Genomic DNA, 16,420 nt, shown 5'->3' on the forward strand with positions numbered 1-16,420 from the left:
TCGCTTCTCATAATCGTGTGTTGTCACGATATCCAGCCAATCGGATGAGTGGTATCATCAATACACGTAACAGGATCTCATGGTCGTACGGAGAACTCAATTAGGGCAAATCAAGTATATTGTCAACTGTACAGAAGAAGCTACGAGTGCATCAGGCCAGATATATGGTCTACAAGTGAGACGTGCTTGAAACAAGTGCTAGGCAGCCTCAGGCTGCCTTCACGTATCATCCACTCGCGCGCTACATTATCTCCGTACATTTCCAGCCTGTTATAGAAGTGATGGAGACTGAAAATTAACTAGTGACAATCCATGTAATTTTGCTAGGCTGATCGTACACATTTACTCAAGCGATTGAAAAAAATCACAAAAAGAAGCGTGTCAATCGCGGTAAAGCTCTTGAGAACCACATTGCCAATTGACCGAGCTTAATGGAATACTACGTGAGGACTTTTTCACTTCTTACACTTTGATAAGATCTTTCCAATCTCTCTTCGGCCAGTACCCATGAGCTCCTTCGCGCTCAATCTCGCGGTCCCAAGCCCAACGTTGAGTATATTCATCTTCCAACGTACCCTCCAGCATTTTTACAATGTAAGATCCGATAATCGGTAGGAATTTCCATGAGTGGAACGAGCCTACAGTTGCAAGGTAGAGATTCTTCGATGCCGGATGGGGACCGATGAAGAAGTTGTCGTCACGACTGATCGCATCCCAGCAAAACCTATACTTGTCAAAGCCAAAGTGCTTCGCTTTTTCCCCGAATATGACATCTCGACCCGTGATCATTTCGTCGTGGAACGACTCTGGGACGTCCCACTGACCTTGATAGGGACCAGTGGGAGGTGATGAAATGTCTTCTCCGGACTCGTGCTTGGTGAGGTTGGAGAAAGTGATATCGGCCCACCACTTGAAATTTCCATCCGGTGTGGGAGGAATGAAGCCACCTCTACCCGGATAGTGTAGTCTCTCATGGAGTACAATGGGAACGTCTTTGAAATGTGCACATGCCTCAGCTTCTGGAGTCATGAGCGCAGTACACATAGCAGCTGCGATGAACCTTCCCCCGGCGTGAAGTTCCTTACGATATGGTGCGCTGTCCGCTAAGAGTTTGGCTGTCGCAGCACCAGTACACAGGATGGTCTTGGAGGCCGTCAGCGTCTCCTCAGAGGCAGTCCGGACTCCAATACAATCCCCAGCATCATTGAAGACGAGTGATATGACATTCCCGTTGACATGCCTAAGTCCCGCTTCCGTAGCCTCCTGAAGGACTTTTGTTAATGCTTTTGTGGCTTCTGCCCAGCCTGTTCCTGTGCTGACAAGAACTTGGTCGATACCCTCGTACTCAGCCTGATCGAAGAGGCCATCGTAGATCTTCTTTCCTTCTTCAACCGTATACCGCTTGACCAGGTCTGGCAGGCCCAGCTCAGCGTAGTTGTCGGATATGACATCAGCCATGTTGGTATCTTGGATCCAGACTCCATTCGCCACATGATAGAATGGCGAGTACATAGGATCGTTCTCCCAATGGTCTTTTGCTTCAAGAGCGAGCTTCATGTAAAAGATATCATTATACTCAGCCCGGATGATCTTGTTCCAGTCCCACGAGGCGGCTAGTTGGCAAGGAAAGGGCTCTCTGTCTATGATCCTGACGTTGGCTGCGGGATACTTGCGTATCAAAGATAATGCGGTAGATGCGCCGAATATTCCGGCTCCAACAATAAGGTAGGTTTCATCCGGGGCAGAGGCCATAGCTTCGATGTGAGATCGGTGGCTGACTTGACGCCTAACTTGAGGAGGTAGCCAGGTGGATGAACGGTGAACAGTGAGGCGAAGCGAGGGATAATGTGGTGAAGTACCGGCCTTTTGTGTGTATTTGGGAAGCCAGGCTCTTGAGAAGGACGCGCAAGATGAGAACAGACGTTGTGGAATTTGGAAAGGCTGTGTCGGCCTGGATCGCGCACGAGCAAGGATTGACATCCGGTGAAGATCTTCCTTGAATTCACCTATCTGGGGACCAGGAGCGACCTTATGTCTTGCTTGCTTGCTTGATATTTTTTGCGATCGAGAGGTCGAATATGCACGACGTGAGGACTGGGATAATTGTTACCAAACTTGCGCGGGTTGCGTTGAGGCTGCTTCTTGTCTCTTTTCTCCTCCACATTGGGTTAGCGCTCGTGTAACCCCAGATACTCAATGATCCGCCAAGTTGAAGAGATAAACTTCCGAAAAAACGACAAAAAAATATTAGATTATAAAGTAGCTTTAACTTTTATATTATTTAAACCTGAATGTCAAGGATGATTGTAAGACGTGGGGTTGCCGGGATGTGGTCAGGTGGGTTCCTCCGATGATCTGTCAGCCACTGTTGTCTCTTTTCCTTCCAACTTGGGTTAGTATCACGACCACCTAAGCGACCAAAGCCTTTTCATTCTTCGTCTCAATGCCTTCAAAAGCTTGAGGGCAGTGTCTTGTCGGAGGACAGGAGTGGCCATACATGCTTCGAGGTAAGGGCGAGGTGAACGCTTGTTCTCTCTTTCTATCACCAATTTGGGTAAGATTCGGGGTCAACCGCCTTCAACCCGATCTCATCCTATCATATTTTCCTCAAAGCGAAGGATTATCACTTTCAGTGACGCTGAAAGCACAATATCGTTGTTAACAGGGCTCAAACTGTGTTGGCTTGGGTACGAATGTAATAATAGAGAGAGCCTCACATCTACGTCGAGCGTCCGCCCTGTTTATTGCGACTATATTCCAGAGGCATGGCTCTCGAGAGGTTAAATAGTGTGGATTGCCACTCTCTCATGACAAGTAGTCGTACTATTTCTCCATAAGTCTACTTTTATTTGCCTTGAATCTAAGTCATCATGGCCACATCCGAGACAGCAGGTGCAACCAACCCCGCGAGAAATGCTGCCATCCCCAGATGCCAAGAAAAGCCGAGCAGTCTTAATAGTCTGCTCAATTCAAAGTCCCAGACCCCCATCTCTCGCCAGGACTTTACTGAAGCCTGGCTCCGCACACAGACTTTGCAGGTAGCCATCATAAACCCAATCCAAGTTCGTGCCTGCACGCCAAAGCCAACTTCTACAACAGCAGCCGAAAAATCCTACTCTGAGAAACCAAGCCTTTCGGATGATGGTGAGACTCTGCCGCAAAGGTTCTTTGAAATCGATCTCGCTGGAATAGGATGCCTATTCAGTGGAAGTCTCTCGTACACTGCATGCCCAAACAATAAAAACAACACCGCGCTATTCAAGCTATAGCGTCCAGGGCTTGATCCTCTTCCTTGGGTGTGAGACGAGGGCATGATGGAATGATTGTGGTGTGCCAGTAATGTCGTTCAAGAGCCTTGGCCCGGATTCTCCTCACGCCAAACCGATTGTTCGTGCTTCACCAGACGCTTGTGCCTTTCGAGCTGATCGAGTCGCGAAAATCCTTTCTTGTTGGGACATCCTGCAAGATCACATTTGTACATCTTCTCATGCTTGAGAAGATGTGCTCTGATGCGCGGGCTTAATAAATTGAGCCAAGTATGCTGAAAGTGGAAACGTACCTGAACTCCGAGTTCCTAGTGAACACTTTCACTTTACCACCTTCTACGCCACCCTTCTTGCAGTTTATCCCTTGTGGACAACTGTATTTACCCTTACCTCTCGATTTCAAGTCGCCAAGTGAAGGAACTTCAGCCGCGTCGTTTCCGTGCCAGTCCTGGCTTGGCGAGTCAATAATGTCGGATTCCATGGCATTTGCGTCCCCAAAGTTCGCACTGTTCATAACTGATTCAGAGTTATGCAAATCAACAGAGGATGGAGCGGGCGGGTGATTCTGGTTTCTCAGCGGCCAGATCAGATCAGGGAGAATGCTGGGTGCGTCTGTGTTCTGGGTCTCTTCCCACACTCGTGTGCAATCTGCACTTGCACTGGCAAGATGTTGCGCGATGGATCTAAAATACAATATCAATACAATCATTAGTTTCCAATGCCATGGGGCTTTGAACCATACCTCAAAGCTGTGCTTCTTGTTTCAATGTAATCTAATAAACTCCCATCGTCTTCTTCTACCAGTTGCGACAGAACTTGATCCGTATGCTCGTCAATATATGGCCCGTTTATAAGTTTATTGGCAAAGCGTGACAAGACCTGAAGTACGAAAACAAGTTTTCTCCCAAGAACATCCATCTGAAATTCGTAGAGGAGGTCGTTTTTTATTTCTGAGCTCGACAGCGCGGTAATAATTTCTGCAACTTCAGCTTGCCACCAGCTGTCTACCCAGCAACTGTTCTCTTCCGGTAATCGCACGGAGTCCAACAAATTCAGTATCATATCCCCTTGCTCCATCCTTAGAGTTCTAGCCCCTTTCCCTAACTTCCGAGGTAACTCGATCTCTCAAAGGCTTTGTTTGCCAATACCCGCGCGACTTTCGTTCGGGAAGTCCGAGATTCGGCGCCGGAAAAAAATCGCGGATGAAAAGGGAAGAGAGAAGAGAGAACAACTGTCAAGCGCTGTTTGGCGGGGTGCATCTTTAAGTGGTTGATCCGCAATCCAGGATGTGCGATGTGGCTGGCGCGCGCATGCATGCATGGCTGCGCCCGGCTTGTGTGTGTGCATGCAGATCAAATTGACAGGGAATTCGAAACGGCTACCCCACAGCGGAAAGACAATTAAGCCTCGCCCTCAAAAAGAGTTGAAAAAGTGCGGTTTCTTCTCCAAATTGACTCCACTGTAAAGCTAGGTTTTGCCACTTCAAGAGATTCAACAACGGCATGCGCAACTAGCCCTCCAAGTTAAGCGCTAAGTTTCGCATTATGCAACGACGACATCGCGCAACTTTGGCAATCTCGGACGACATTGTCTCTGCAGCATCTGACCATGTGGAGCCTAATTCAACTGCGGGTCCGGCAGGAGTAGGTCACTTTGACCCAGATCTGGTGGAAGAGGTGGAACCTCTTGAGCTTCCCGACTTGAGTTTCGAGTTCGAGTCGCTATTGTCTAGCAACCCAAATGTCTGGAACACCCCGCTCCGTTTGGATAAACGAGGTGTGCTCTCATTTTTATCTCTGTAATTGTAACGGTAACATGCTCACTTATTCTTTCAAGACCATCAGAGCGCCTTTGAGGTCCAGGATCACGACCTGCCAGCATGGGTTGGAGACATATTCCCCAGCTTCTTACCTGCCATCCCTCCCGCCTTGCCTCTAATAAATCTGGAAAATCCGTGCATCGATGAGACTGGGCAACCATATATCCACCCATTTCTCAGACCCGGCCTCTTTCCTCGAGTAATGAGAGAAGACAAAGAGTTTAATTCATGGATTAAGGTTCGCTTTCTGAATAGTGCATGGGGCGAAAATTTGCAGCCGTCTGTTCAGAACTCAGTGCCACTTCGGGATCTCTCATCAACACAGACCCCTCGCAGTAAAGACACTCCGCACCCACCTACACAACCAGGCCAAGATCCAAATTCCCTCCGGCCTACGGCATCATATCTTCCCAAGCACTTTGGTTCAATTATTCTGCGGACTAACGTTGACCGGCAATTGTACAGCTTCTGTATGTTGCTACTTCAATCATGTCCTTGAAACATTACATTATTTAACAATGAATGCCAGATATTGCGGCTTTCTGCTCTGGCAGGACAGTGATACCTAACGACAACCCCGTGAGGCACGAAATAGCCCCAATAGCAGCTAGCAATGAACTCGTCAAGCACTCTCTCCTTGCCCTGACTGCAAGCTACTTCCTAGACTTCCAGAAAGGCTCGGTCATAGCTCAGACAGCCAAGTCTCATCACAACAAAGCTGTCACGATTCTGGACCAAGAGCTCAGATCACTCGAGTGGGGAGTGCCTGGGAAGGAAGAAGCCATCACTGCAGGCCTCTTACTAATCATTCTCAACGAGATTATCAACTGGGAAGGGACTTCAGGCCAGCGCCATCCTGTCTGGTATCGATGTGGCGAGGTAGTCCGGCGAATTCTCGACAAGTCAGACCCGGGGATCAAGTACCGTGCACCATGTCATGTCCAGACATCAAGAGCAAGACCCCAACTAGCCGCTATGTATACCATGCACAATATTTTCAGCGATTGCTTTTACCCTTTGAATCTTTCTGCCAAACGATGCCCGACACCTTGGCTGCTACATGGAAGTAATTTGGAACAACGACAAATTAATGGATCCATTGGCGCGAGTCCAAAGTTGATGCACTACTTTGCCAAGATCACCTTTTTAGCTACCAAGTTGTACAATGTGAGACCTGATTCTCGATTCAATTATTCAATACTCATATTAATTTCAAACAGGATCCGAAAGCCCGAACAACACTCAAGGTCGCTAAGGCACTTGAGCTTGCCTTAGACAACATCCACCAGTGGTCCGAGATCTCGCTTTACTACTATCCGAAAGCAAGTGATATTTTTGATAAATGCAAGTTAGATGATGATGGTTTCGTCAAAACAGCGAGTGAGGTTCTTGATCTTGTTGCCTTCACGCACGTTGTAGCGGCAAAGATATATCTAGAATGTCGCGTTTTCAGGTAAGCACACGCCATTTACGCTCAGGATCTATATGTTGTTATTTATACGTTGAGCAGACGACCAGCACGGTACGCGCCAGTCCAGGAATGGTGTGATCAGCTTTTCCGTGCGGTGCGAATGATGCCCGTCTCTGGTCATCTTCTATCTGCGATATGGCCCCTATTCCCATTCTTTATTGGTGGGATTGTGGCAGTGCAGAAAAAGCATAAAGACTTCATTCGGTCCATCTACGCTACTTTCTGCACGATTGCTCGAGGGGCAAGTCAAGTCCTTTGATTTGATGACATTACTTACTGATTCCTGGCAGAATTTAACACCGACTTGGACTGCAATGCAGCACATCTGGGAATGGATGGCTGAAAATCATACCGATGAGTCGTTGGAAGATACGGATACATCATGGGATGTAGCGGCAGCTGATCCATGGTGGGAAGCCATGGTTGAGGATATGGTAGAACATTGCGGTCGGGTCAATGTTGCTTGAATAAAAGTACTCTGTGCCATGCTCCGAAAAGCCAAGCTCCCATCCCGTAACTAAATTTCTTTCTATGCCTTTTATTTTCATGCATGTTTACAGCTTGAACTGGGAGAAGGAGAAAGTGGTAGGTCCTCAAAACGATTATTTCAGTGTGACAAGAAATATTGACATCTTCTTGGCAAGTATGCTTTAATGAATCTAACTTAACCCAAGCATCGAAGCGGTCTTTTTCAGCATCAAAACCGTTTCGAAGCTGGCTTGAGACTAAATTTCAATCTGCAATTTCCCTTGTAGGTAGGGAGCCAGTTTGTGAATGGATTGGGGACCTTAATACATGGGAATCGTGGACCTTCCACCCCTCCCAATCCCTCGGCGACCGGCACGTGACGTACTTCCATTCATTCTGCGCGTTTCCTTCGTCATGGATATCCTGGAGCATGTCAGGACGTGAGTGTTGCTCTATGTTGAGGTGAGCCTGGCATTTCCAATGTTTCTCGCTTGTTTCGACCACAAGTTATTCAATCTAGTATCGTTTTCCTATTCGGGAAAACGAGAGCTGATCGGAGACTTAGAAAAAGTGCGTCCAGGTATGGAATACGAAATGGACTTCTTACCTACCCGAGTTGCGACATATGTCTCACTGAACTTGCATAAGTCTACCATTTCCGTCTCTAAGAAGACGGTTTGAGAGCCGGGCTGTTGAGTCTCGCCGGCATCTTACCAGGCAGGCTCGTAATCCTTGACGTTTGAGGATCCAGAGAAACTATAAAGACCGCCCAATTGTCCCGTACCAACTTTCCGAGTCAGATCGCCTTTCAAGCTTATATATCCATTTATTCGTCAACTAATCTTGCTGGCACACTGAAATTTCCAATATAAAGCACAAGTATGGCTTTCAATCGCAATAAACTGTGACTGTCCGAGAAAGGTGGTGTTCCTATAAATCTATTAAGTCGGGCCGCGATTTTCTTTGTGGTAACTAAAGTAATTCAACGAATCTCCTCTCTTTAAATCCACCTTCGATTTACTCTTCTTTTTTTCCTTAAATTCTTTTTTTGTTAATCTACAACAAAACCACTATTTGCAGCATCGCCTTTTTTTTTTATCTTCTATATTAGCCTCGATTTTACTTCCACTCCTTTTTCCACCATCATCCTCATCCTCCTCTTTCTCGAGTTTACGCAAGCTTCCTTTTTACTCTACCTGGATACTATGAATTTTATATTTTATTATAGTAAACTAGAAATCTAACGCATTTATATTTCTATAAAAATGTCTCTTATACGGATGTTGTAAAATCAATCTCTCGTAATAATCCTTGGTTTTTTCCAACCCCTTTTTTGTTACCCACCTCCACCCATTTCCCTCTTCATCCCCATCCACAAATTCCTGGTCATCATCTTCACTATTAGAATCATAGCTAGGCTTTTTGCCTGGCTTGTCCAAACTCCTCATCAACAATTCGGCTCCAATTGCCCAGTAACCACTTTGCCTCAAATCAACACCCTTGCCCCCAAATTGCCCCCTTATAAACATAACCCACGCTCGTTTCTGTTGATATTCGCGTGTGATAACTGACTTAATTTCTAAAAACTACAGGGTTGTCCTCATGCTATATATAATGCTCGAACCCACTAGCTGATGACAAGTGTCATCAGTCAATAAGTCGTTGCATCATGCATTAGATCATACCCTTGGACTAGTGCTACACTAACTAAGAGTAATGATTCTTCCATTCCTCAACATATGCTCAACCATAATAGTCTATGATGACTGCACAATGAGTGATCATTCAACAGTTTCGCCTGCTCGATATCACCTTCTAGTAGATACTGTTGTAAAATTGTCGTCAAAAAACCAAAATGCTGGACCCTTAACTGTAAACCTCAATCAATACCTTTCCTTAGCTCCTCAACCTCCTCTTCCTTTTAACTATCCACATCCCGTTCCTCACTCTCTTCTATCGCCTTTCCTTTCCCTTTCCTATCCTTCTTATATTTTACAATAATCCCCGGCTTCAAATCATATTTTTGCAACAAACTTTTATATAAAAATCCCTTTATAGCAGGTATCTCTTTATTTAACTTTAGCCCCACTAATTTATATTAGGTAATCTCTGCAAGTGTCAAACTCAATAAATTTATACTCGCAGGTACTATTCTATCGTCTTCATTATCAGAGGCTTCGAAAAAGGAGTTTTCGGGTGAAATAAGTGCGGGATGTTTGCGTTTTCGAGTAAAAAGGTTAAAAAATCGGACGCGGGAAGAGTGTAATTATGCGTGTACTATTGTGATTAAGAAAGAGAGTGGGAGGGCGAAGGTTGGCATTTTGAATTTGAATGTCTGGGATGGAATAAGGCAGGAATTTTTGAAGGATGCACACATGGAGCCTGGACTCTCTCTACCTGGACCATTCATTCTCTTTCCCAGCAATGACCTTAGCTTCGCAGAATCGACTTTCAACAAGTCGGAAGTCTCTGACTAGATGTTCGACCGGCGAGATATAAGCCCTTCGCCTGCGGTCTTCAAATGGATGGAATTGGTATTCCTGGAACTGTCTTGTAACAGCATCAAATCCTCGTTTTCCTTCACCTGCTGTGCCTCACTCGTGCACAATGTCTACCAAGCCTTCCTGTATTGTAAGGAATATGCGTACTTCGTAGTTCTACCAGCTCCTTGACTGATCTACACACTTCTGCAACCATGATATCATACTCCACATTCTCGTACAAGGCCCATTTTGTATTCTTCAGAACATTCGAGCTTGTGTGTCGTTCCTCCACGATCTTTTTCAACAGTATTGGAGCTAAAAATCGACAAGGTTGATCCCATCTCCTTCACTGGCTCTTTATCTTGATCAGGGCAGGCACTAAGATACCTGCTCGTCATGCAGATCCGGGCCGTCATCTACTTTGCATGATTGGTATATAATTAGCCTCCTGCTTACCGAGCCTATACTTTGTTGGATCGGGCCGTGACAAAGCCCAGCGCGATGCATACTTCGTCGCCGGGGTATTAATTGTAAAAACAAGGGCCCACTTGTTGCATGCTGCTTTAATATTTGGTGTGCCAGCCATCAGCATCAATAACTGCCTGGCATCTCTCTCTCATGCTATGTACACGCTCTCTAATTCTCTCATGAGTGATGGATTTCCAAGCTTCCTGCACTGCTTGCCTTAATCTCTTATAGCTTCTATGCACTTCAGGGTAGTGCTCTTGGATATAATCCTTCATGTCATCCCAGAGGTTTTCAATAGGGCTGAGGTCTGGGGAGCATGGAGGCCACTCAATCACCCTCAACTCTGCAGCTCTGAGTACAGACTTAGTGAAAGCAGAAGCATGCCCTTTAGCATTGTCTTGCTGGAACTGCAACTCTGGGTATTGCTGCAAAATTTCATCCACCACAGGCACAATGATCCCACAATAAGACCCCTCATTAATGGTCTCCCAATCCTTCTCCCAAAAGAGCCCTTTATGTCGTCCATACTTCCCACTGATTGAACCCCAGAACATCCATCCAATCTTCATCTGATAGCGTGACTGCACACAGTCCTTATGATATGTTTCCCCAACCTTACGAGTGATCCAGGTGCGAGTATGTCCCCCAGGCTATGCCCATGTTTCATCACTCCATAAGATTTCATTTTATTGCTCCTCTGTCCACTCTACATGCTCTTGTGCCCACTCAAGCCTCTTCCTCCTATTCTCTTCAGATAGGGCTGGTTTCCTCCTTGCAATGCATCTCTTATACCCTTCTCTCTTGAATGCAGTTCTTATGGCCTTCTCACCGCAGTCCCAGCCAAGGATTCTAGGGATTTCAGACCATGGAGTTTGCCTGTTCTCTGCAGATGATGACACCCATTCAATTAGCTTCTTTCTTTGAGGGGTGCTAAGTAAGACTCTCTTGCCAGCCTGATGTTTTTGAGGAGTAAGGCGGTGCTGAATAGCATAGCAGACCTGTTTATATGTGTGCCCCTGTTTGCAGGCAAATCTGATCTCTAGTGAAGTTGGCATCAAAAAATAAGGTCTGAATGCGCAGTCTCTGATTGCGAGTAAGATCTGGTTGTTTAGGTTGCTTGGGAACAGGTATCTGGTGAATAGTAGCCATAATGAGAGAGTTGAAGAGCTTCCAGGAGAGAAAGCAAGCAAAAGCAGCATTGGGAAGCCTTATTATTATTGGTGGATACCCCCTGCTAGCGTGGAATGTGCTAGAACAGTTTTTACAATTAATACGCCGGAGACCAAAGTATGATCCAATCCCTCAGCCTCATCCCCTTCCAAGTTTTCAGCCCCCAACCCTAAACATCCCTGCACCCGCATATTTTGTTGCAAGTCGCATAAATCGTCGCCCTTTTCGCCCTCCTTTCCCGCCACCTCCTCGCCCTCTTTCGCCCTCAATTCGTGCGTTGTCTGTCCCTCATTCGCTCTATCCTGCCCCCATTTCGCCCTTCCTCGCCCTTTTCTGCACGCACCACATTTGGTTGCACGTCGCAGGCAGGAGGGCGAACTGCCTGCTTCGCGTTCATAGGTTCAGAGAGGGCTTTTGTTGCAAGTCGCTCGCAGGAGGGCGAAGAAGAGGGCGAGAGAGGGCGACGAAGTAGGGCGAGAGGGCGCGATGATGATCGTGCAAATTGGTGTTGATCTTAGGTAAATGCTCAAGTAAGCTACTTTTTGAAACCAGTGGCCCAATCTGTCAACTTTCGCCCATTTTTAAGGGCGAAGGGCGAGACCGCAAAGCAAGATGCCCTCACCCGCATTTTGCGCATACAGCGCAGACAGCGCAGACAACGCCCAGGGCGCTCATCGCGCAAATATCTGACTACAGTATCGAGAAGCAGTAATACAGAAAAATACGATCTCCTCAAGACTGGTCGGTATAACAGCATTTTGGAGTGAGGAGATCCCCACAATCACCAGGAACAATCCCCAAGACCAACAACCAGCGATACATGCAATCGACGAGATACTCTATCTATCAAAGTCCGACGGAGGGCCCGTGCATTCAGACATTCAGACGGCCCTTTGCGACGTGCAACAAAACTCACCATCTCGGCAGCTTATCCAATGAATGCCCCCTTTTGAATCTCGGTTCCCCTTTCTAGATCGTCACGTGTTTCTCTCCTTTCTATTTCACTTCAGGGATGAGTACTTAAGAAGCAGGAGAGGGGATATAGAATGTAGAGCCACGATCATGGAAGAGGTTGTTTAATGACATTGAGATTCGTGGATATCTAAGTATGCTAATTTCATTAAGATAACGCAAGTGCTGCTGAATTTCCGCTCTATAATGCTTTTGAAAAATAGCTATCCGACCTGGGACGTATTATGTATGAGTAAGATCGTGCTGCTTCATACTAGAGTTCTTTCTGCTGAACGTAAAAGGGTGTCTTTTGTCGACGGAAAAAGAAGTCACTCCTCATCATCCAGAGAAATCTCATCCGGATTGACAACCGCACCCTTCTCCTCCTCCCCTTCAACGAACCCATCCTTCTCCTCACCATCCAACAACTTCCTAGTACTCTCCGCACCATTCAGAAGATCGTCCGTAGTGATCGTCAAGTTCTCCTCATCGACATCCTGCTCTCGCTTACGCTTCATACCCTCGAAGCTCAAGCCCAACCTCTTTCTCCGCTCAAACAACACGGAATGCATCTCCTCCATCGGCGGGATCTCGAAGCTGGCATTCTTTCTATCTTGTAGATCGTCTGAGAACTCGACTTGACGCGGAACGGGATTATTCGGACTGTGGTGGACGGGGTATTGTCTTCGCTCAGATGAAGCATTCTCGTTCTCGCTCTGGGTGACACGGATTGCGGTAGTTGGCTTGGCAGTCTTGTCTCCGTCATTTGATGATGAGGTGGGGGTATTGACATCGAGGAACGAGATATGGAATGGTCCAAGTTGGGTTGCGGCAGGTGATGAGGATCTTGAGTTTGAAGAATCGGACGAAGCAATTAACTCCTGTAGATTGACTCTTGGTGGAGATCGAGAGAGCTTGTAATCGCTGACGGCCAATGTGTCTTGAGTGGAGCGGAAGACTTGATGGGGATCCAGATGAGGGGTTTGGACGGCGAGATTCTCGGAACTGGTTTGGCGCGTGAAGGTGTTGAAAGCGTTCTCGCTCTGGGCTTCAGCATCACGAGCTAGTTCCTCAGCTATATGGAGGTCCATGCCAGTCTTTTGGGCTGTTGGATTGGCGGTCTTGGTTGTGGATGCATCCAGTACATTGCTAGCACTCTCAAGAAAACTCCGTCCTCCTCCCAATCTTGGTCTCTCGCCATGGTCTTCGAATTCTGGCACGAAGCTTGCGTACTTGCTGCCAGCAAGGCCAATGGGTCGCTTCTGTTCCTCTGAAAGCTTGGTATTGTCGTCAGCCATCAACTTATTGACGCTTTCGGTAGCGAGAATGTTGACGTGCTCATTGATAGCATCTTCTTTATCAATGGGTTTATCCTGAGCTTCATTAGGTGGTGTAGCAGTTGGCAATGACTCTTCTCTGGATGGCGAAGTGTTACCACCATCGTCATCTTCTGCCTCGTCGATCACTTCGTCAGCCCACGAAGATGACTTGATTCCCGCACCGCTGAACGAAGGGATCTCAACCTTCTGATTGTCCAGAGCAGCGAGTCTTCGTCGTTGCATGTTCTCGGCATGTCTGACGGTAGAAACTCCACTTTCATCGTGCTTGGATAATTCAAAGGACTCGTTGACGGAATCTGCTTGTCGATGACGAGGGAGCATGGGAGGTCTTGGCGGGACATGCTGCTCCAACTCTTCAACAGGACCAGCACATGGATCCTGCTCGAATACTGGCGGGCAATTTCCGTAGATTCGTCTGCTGGTCAGAATACCATATGCTGAGCCAGCAATATCCACGCTACTGAACTCTAGATGGAGAGTTGCAGACTCATCGATCCAGAATTCAACAAGACTTTCTGCTCGATATCCACTGCCACAAGCTAGAGTACGCTCCAGTCCTCGAAGCGAGATATTCTCGGGGAATTCTGGAATGGCGATACAACGACTGTGCTCTCGTTCTCGAATACTCGCCCTTCGGCTTGGGTTAAGTGGAAACGTCGGCGTGTTGATCAGCGTAACAGTAGCCACTTGCTTGTCCTCGCCGAATGTAATAGGATGATCCGCGGCGTACAAGACATAATCTTCTGCAGAGGCTTCCATGATGAAGACGACTCGAGCAGTCAGACCACCGGTGAGTTTCGTAGTATTCAGCAGCGTAGCTCCTAGGATATCTCCTCCTCTCACACGAGCAAGAACTTCGCGGAGATCAGTTTCTGATGGGAGATTGCTGAGATGAACTGTTCGCAAGTAGTTACTGTCTCCTTCATCTGGTCTGTATTGAATGCCATACCGGAAGAGATCTGGAAAGGCACGCTCTCCTCTGCCAAAGTTCGACCTTGATAACTGTGCATTGGCGCGAATGGCCACCTCGCGTTCCTCAACTGAGTCCCAGAGGTTGCCATCAAAGGATCTGTCCTTTGGAATCTCGAACGCTGTTCTTGGCCCCATGCGAATATTCTCGTAGCTATCGCTAGAAGAGCCTGGATCACGCCATAGACATTGCGAGCGAATATATGTTCGGGGAGCTTCGAGACGAGTCATAGGATCGTAGTCCTCTCCGCGCTTGTTCCCGCCAACTTGAAACCCGGTCTTCAAGACATTGGGAGCGGGGCCTTTGAAGTTCAGGATAGCAACTTCTTCATCGGCCAATTGCTCATCTATTCCTTTATCAAGCTCGGGGTATTCTTTGACGTCCTTTTGAGTCGAGGGGACAGCCTCAAGTGCGGCAGGAAATCCCGAACCGTCTAGAAGTTTCTCAGAAGGATCAAATTGAGGAGGTCCATCATCGCTGAGATTGTCCTCCAAGCTGTTCAGACCGACATCGAAGCTCTTCATAACCGGCTTCATAGCTGTAAGTACGGGGGAGTTTGGAATGGTCGGTAAACCCTCGTCAAAACTTTGTTCTTGGCCCCAGCTACCAATCAACATCGATGCGGTTGGCACTTCAGGGGCCTTGTAGTGAAACTTCGGACCGGTGGGGATGTTATCCAATCCTCGAGACTCAACCTTGGAAGTGGCGAGGTCCACCATCTTCTCTTTGCCTTTGTCTCCATTGCTTGCTGCACTGAACTCGTGTCCAGAACGAGGTTGGGGATTGTGATGCTCTGGAAGCTCTAAGATAGGCTTTGGCTCTTGAATGCTCCTGCTGGAGCTATCAATTTGCTCAATATCTTCGCTTCTTGAGCGTTCGCGGAGATAACGATTCTCCCTCCTCAATCTGTTGATCTCAGCCTCGAATTGTTTCTTCTGAGAGACATGATCTTCGCAACTCAACTGATGTTGCTGTGTTTGAGGTAGACCAAGACCAGAAGGACTCGCTAAGGATGGAACAGAAGTAGTATTGCGAGTCAGTGACTCAACAACGACTCGCAAAGTCTGGAGCCCATCCTCCTTCTTTTTCTTAGCGTGCTTGAGCTCATTCTCTAGAACGGCAACTCGGATCTTCAACTCCATCACCTCATCTTGGTGTGTGGTTGTCATATGTTGGATCTCTTTGTCTAGAGCCTGATATGGTTGTGCGTCATTCGAGGACAACATATTGCCATGCCGGCCAAGTGATGCATTTGTGAGGGACATTGCTTGAGAGGGATCGCTCGAGATGGTCGAAATGTTGTTGCTGGATGCCAAGGCAGCTTGGGTTGACATCATCTGCTGTTCATTCGTCTGCCCAAGCCGGAAGCTTGCCTGGCAGTTTTGATTTCTCGTAAGGTGCGTCGAATTGGAGGTAACTTGAAGCAGTATCGAAAACTGAAGTAAACGTTCAAACCATTCCGTGATAGTCTGGAATTCTATCGCCGAAGGTAAATAGAAAGGTGATATTGAAGACGATTTCCGTTCGACCGGTGAAAAGTAACGCCAAAGACTCCCCCAAAAGCGGATATCTTCTGACTTGAGAATGAAGCCGTTTCTCCTCAAGTCCAAAGTAACGTTGTCCTTGAGCGTTACTTGAACGCCGGTTGAGGTGCAAAAGGCCAAGGGTATTGATAGAAGGATGAAGAAAGAAGTCAAGGTTGATGTAGGAAGATGTTGGTAAAGATTGTTGAGAAGGTTAGGCTTTGACGAGAAGGTAAAAGTGGAAGAGTAGTTGCGAAGCAGAGTAAAGTTCACCACCACGGCTCAATCGAAAGAGTTCTTGCCTTTTCGAGCCAGAACAGGTGCTTGGAACAGGTGAATAGGATCTATCCACCTATTTCCAGCCAAGAGCGCCGAGTGTCTTGTCGGAGGCGATCAAGTAGAAGTTGAGGAGACGAGCAGACGTCGGGAATCACTTCAGACGTTGCTCTCACCACCTGCCCAGCCCCAGTACAGCTTAGCTGAGTAGGAAC

The 16,420-nt window shown here is 47.2% G+C and overlaps 4 protein-coding genes across 4 annotated transcripts; 1 reads left to right on the forward strand and 3 right to left on the reverse strand.

Moving 5' to 3' along the window:
• Nucleotides 1–181: 181 nt before the first annotated feature.
• Nucleotides 182–2,275, reverse strand: LY89DRAFT_680802 (nucleotide-binding domain-containing protein). The gene has a single exon (XM_018214141.1). The coding sequence runs from the start codon at nucleotides 1,978–1,980 to the stop codon at nucleotides 463–465; it is 1,518 nt and encodes a 505-aa protein (XP_018077044.1). The 5' UTR covers nucleotides 1,981–2,275; the 3' UTR covers nucleotides 182–462.
• A 1,071-nt stretch (nucleotides 2,276–3,346) lies between these two features.
• On the reverse strand, nucleotides 3,347–4,343 carry LY89DRAFT_728809 (uncharacterized protein; the record flags this gene model as incomplete). Its single annotated transcript, XM_018219308.1, has 3 exons — nucleotides 3,347–3,506; nucleotides 3,560–3,949; nucleotides 4,009–4,343. 3 exons carry the CDS (start codon nucleotides 4,341–4,343, stop codon nucleotides 3,347–3,349), a joined length of 885 nt encoding a protein of 294 aa, XP_018077045.1.
• Nucleotides 4,344–4,708: 365 nt separating this feature from the next.
• On the forward strand, nucleotides 4,709–7,129 carry LY89DRAFT_777745 (uncharacterized protein). Its single transcript, XM_018222161.1, has 6 exons — nucleotides 4,709–5,042; nucleotides 5,103–5,555; nucleotides 5,615–6,252; nucleotides 6,306–6,538; nucleotides 6,596–6,806; nucleotides 6,847–7,129. The coding sequence occupies exons 1-6, from the start codon at nucleotides 4,811–4,813 to the stop codon at nucleotides 7,021–7,023; spliced, it is 1,944 nt and encodes a 647-aa protein (XP_018077046.1). The 5' UTR covers nucleotides 4,709–4,810; the 3' UTR covers nucleotides 7,024–7,129.
• Nucleotides 7,130–12,075: 4,946 nt separating this feature from the next.
• Nucleotides 12,076–16,053, reverse strand: LY89DRAFT_307866 (uncharacterized protein). The gene has a single exon (XM_018206611.1). The coding sequence runs from the start codon at nucleotides 15,741–15,743 to the stop codon at nucleotides 12,426–12,428; it is 3,318 nt and encodes a 1,105-aa protein (XP_018077047.1). The 5' UTR covers nucleotides 15,744–16,053; the 3' UTR covers nucleotides 12,076–12,425.
• Nucleotides 16,054–16,420: the final 367 nt, after the last annotated feature.

This window comes from Mollisia scopiformis (assembly GCF_001500285.1).
Source record: "Mollisia scopiformis unplaced genomic scaffold LY89scaffold_3, whole genome shotgun sequence".
Taxonomy (NCBI): Eukaryota; Fungi; Ascomycota; class Leotiomycetes; order Helotiales; family Mollisiaceae; genus Mollisia; species Mollisia scopiformis.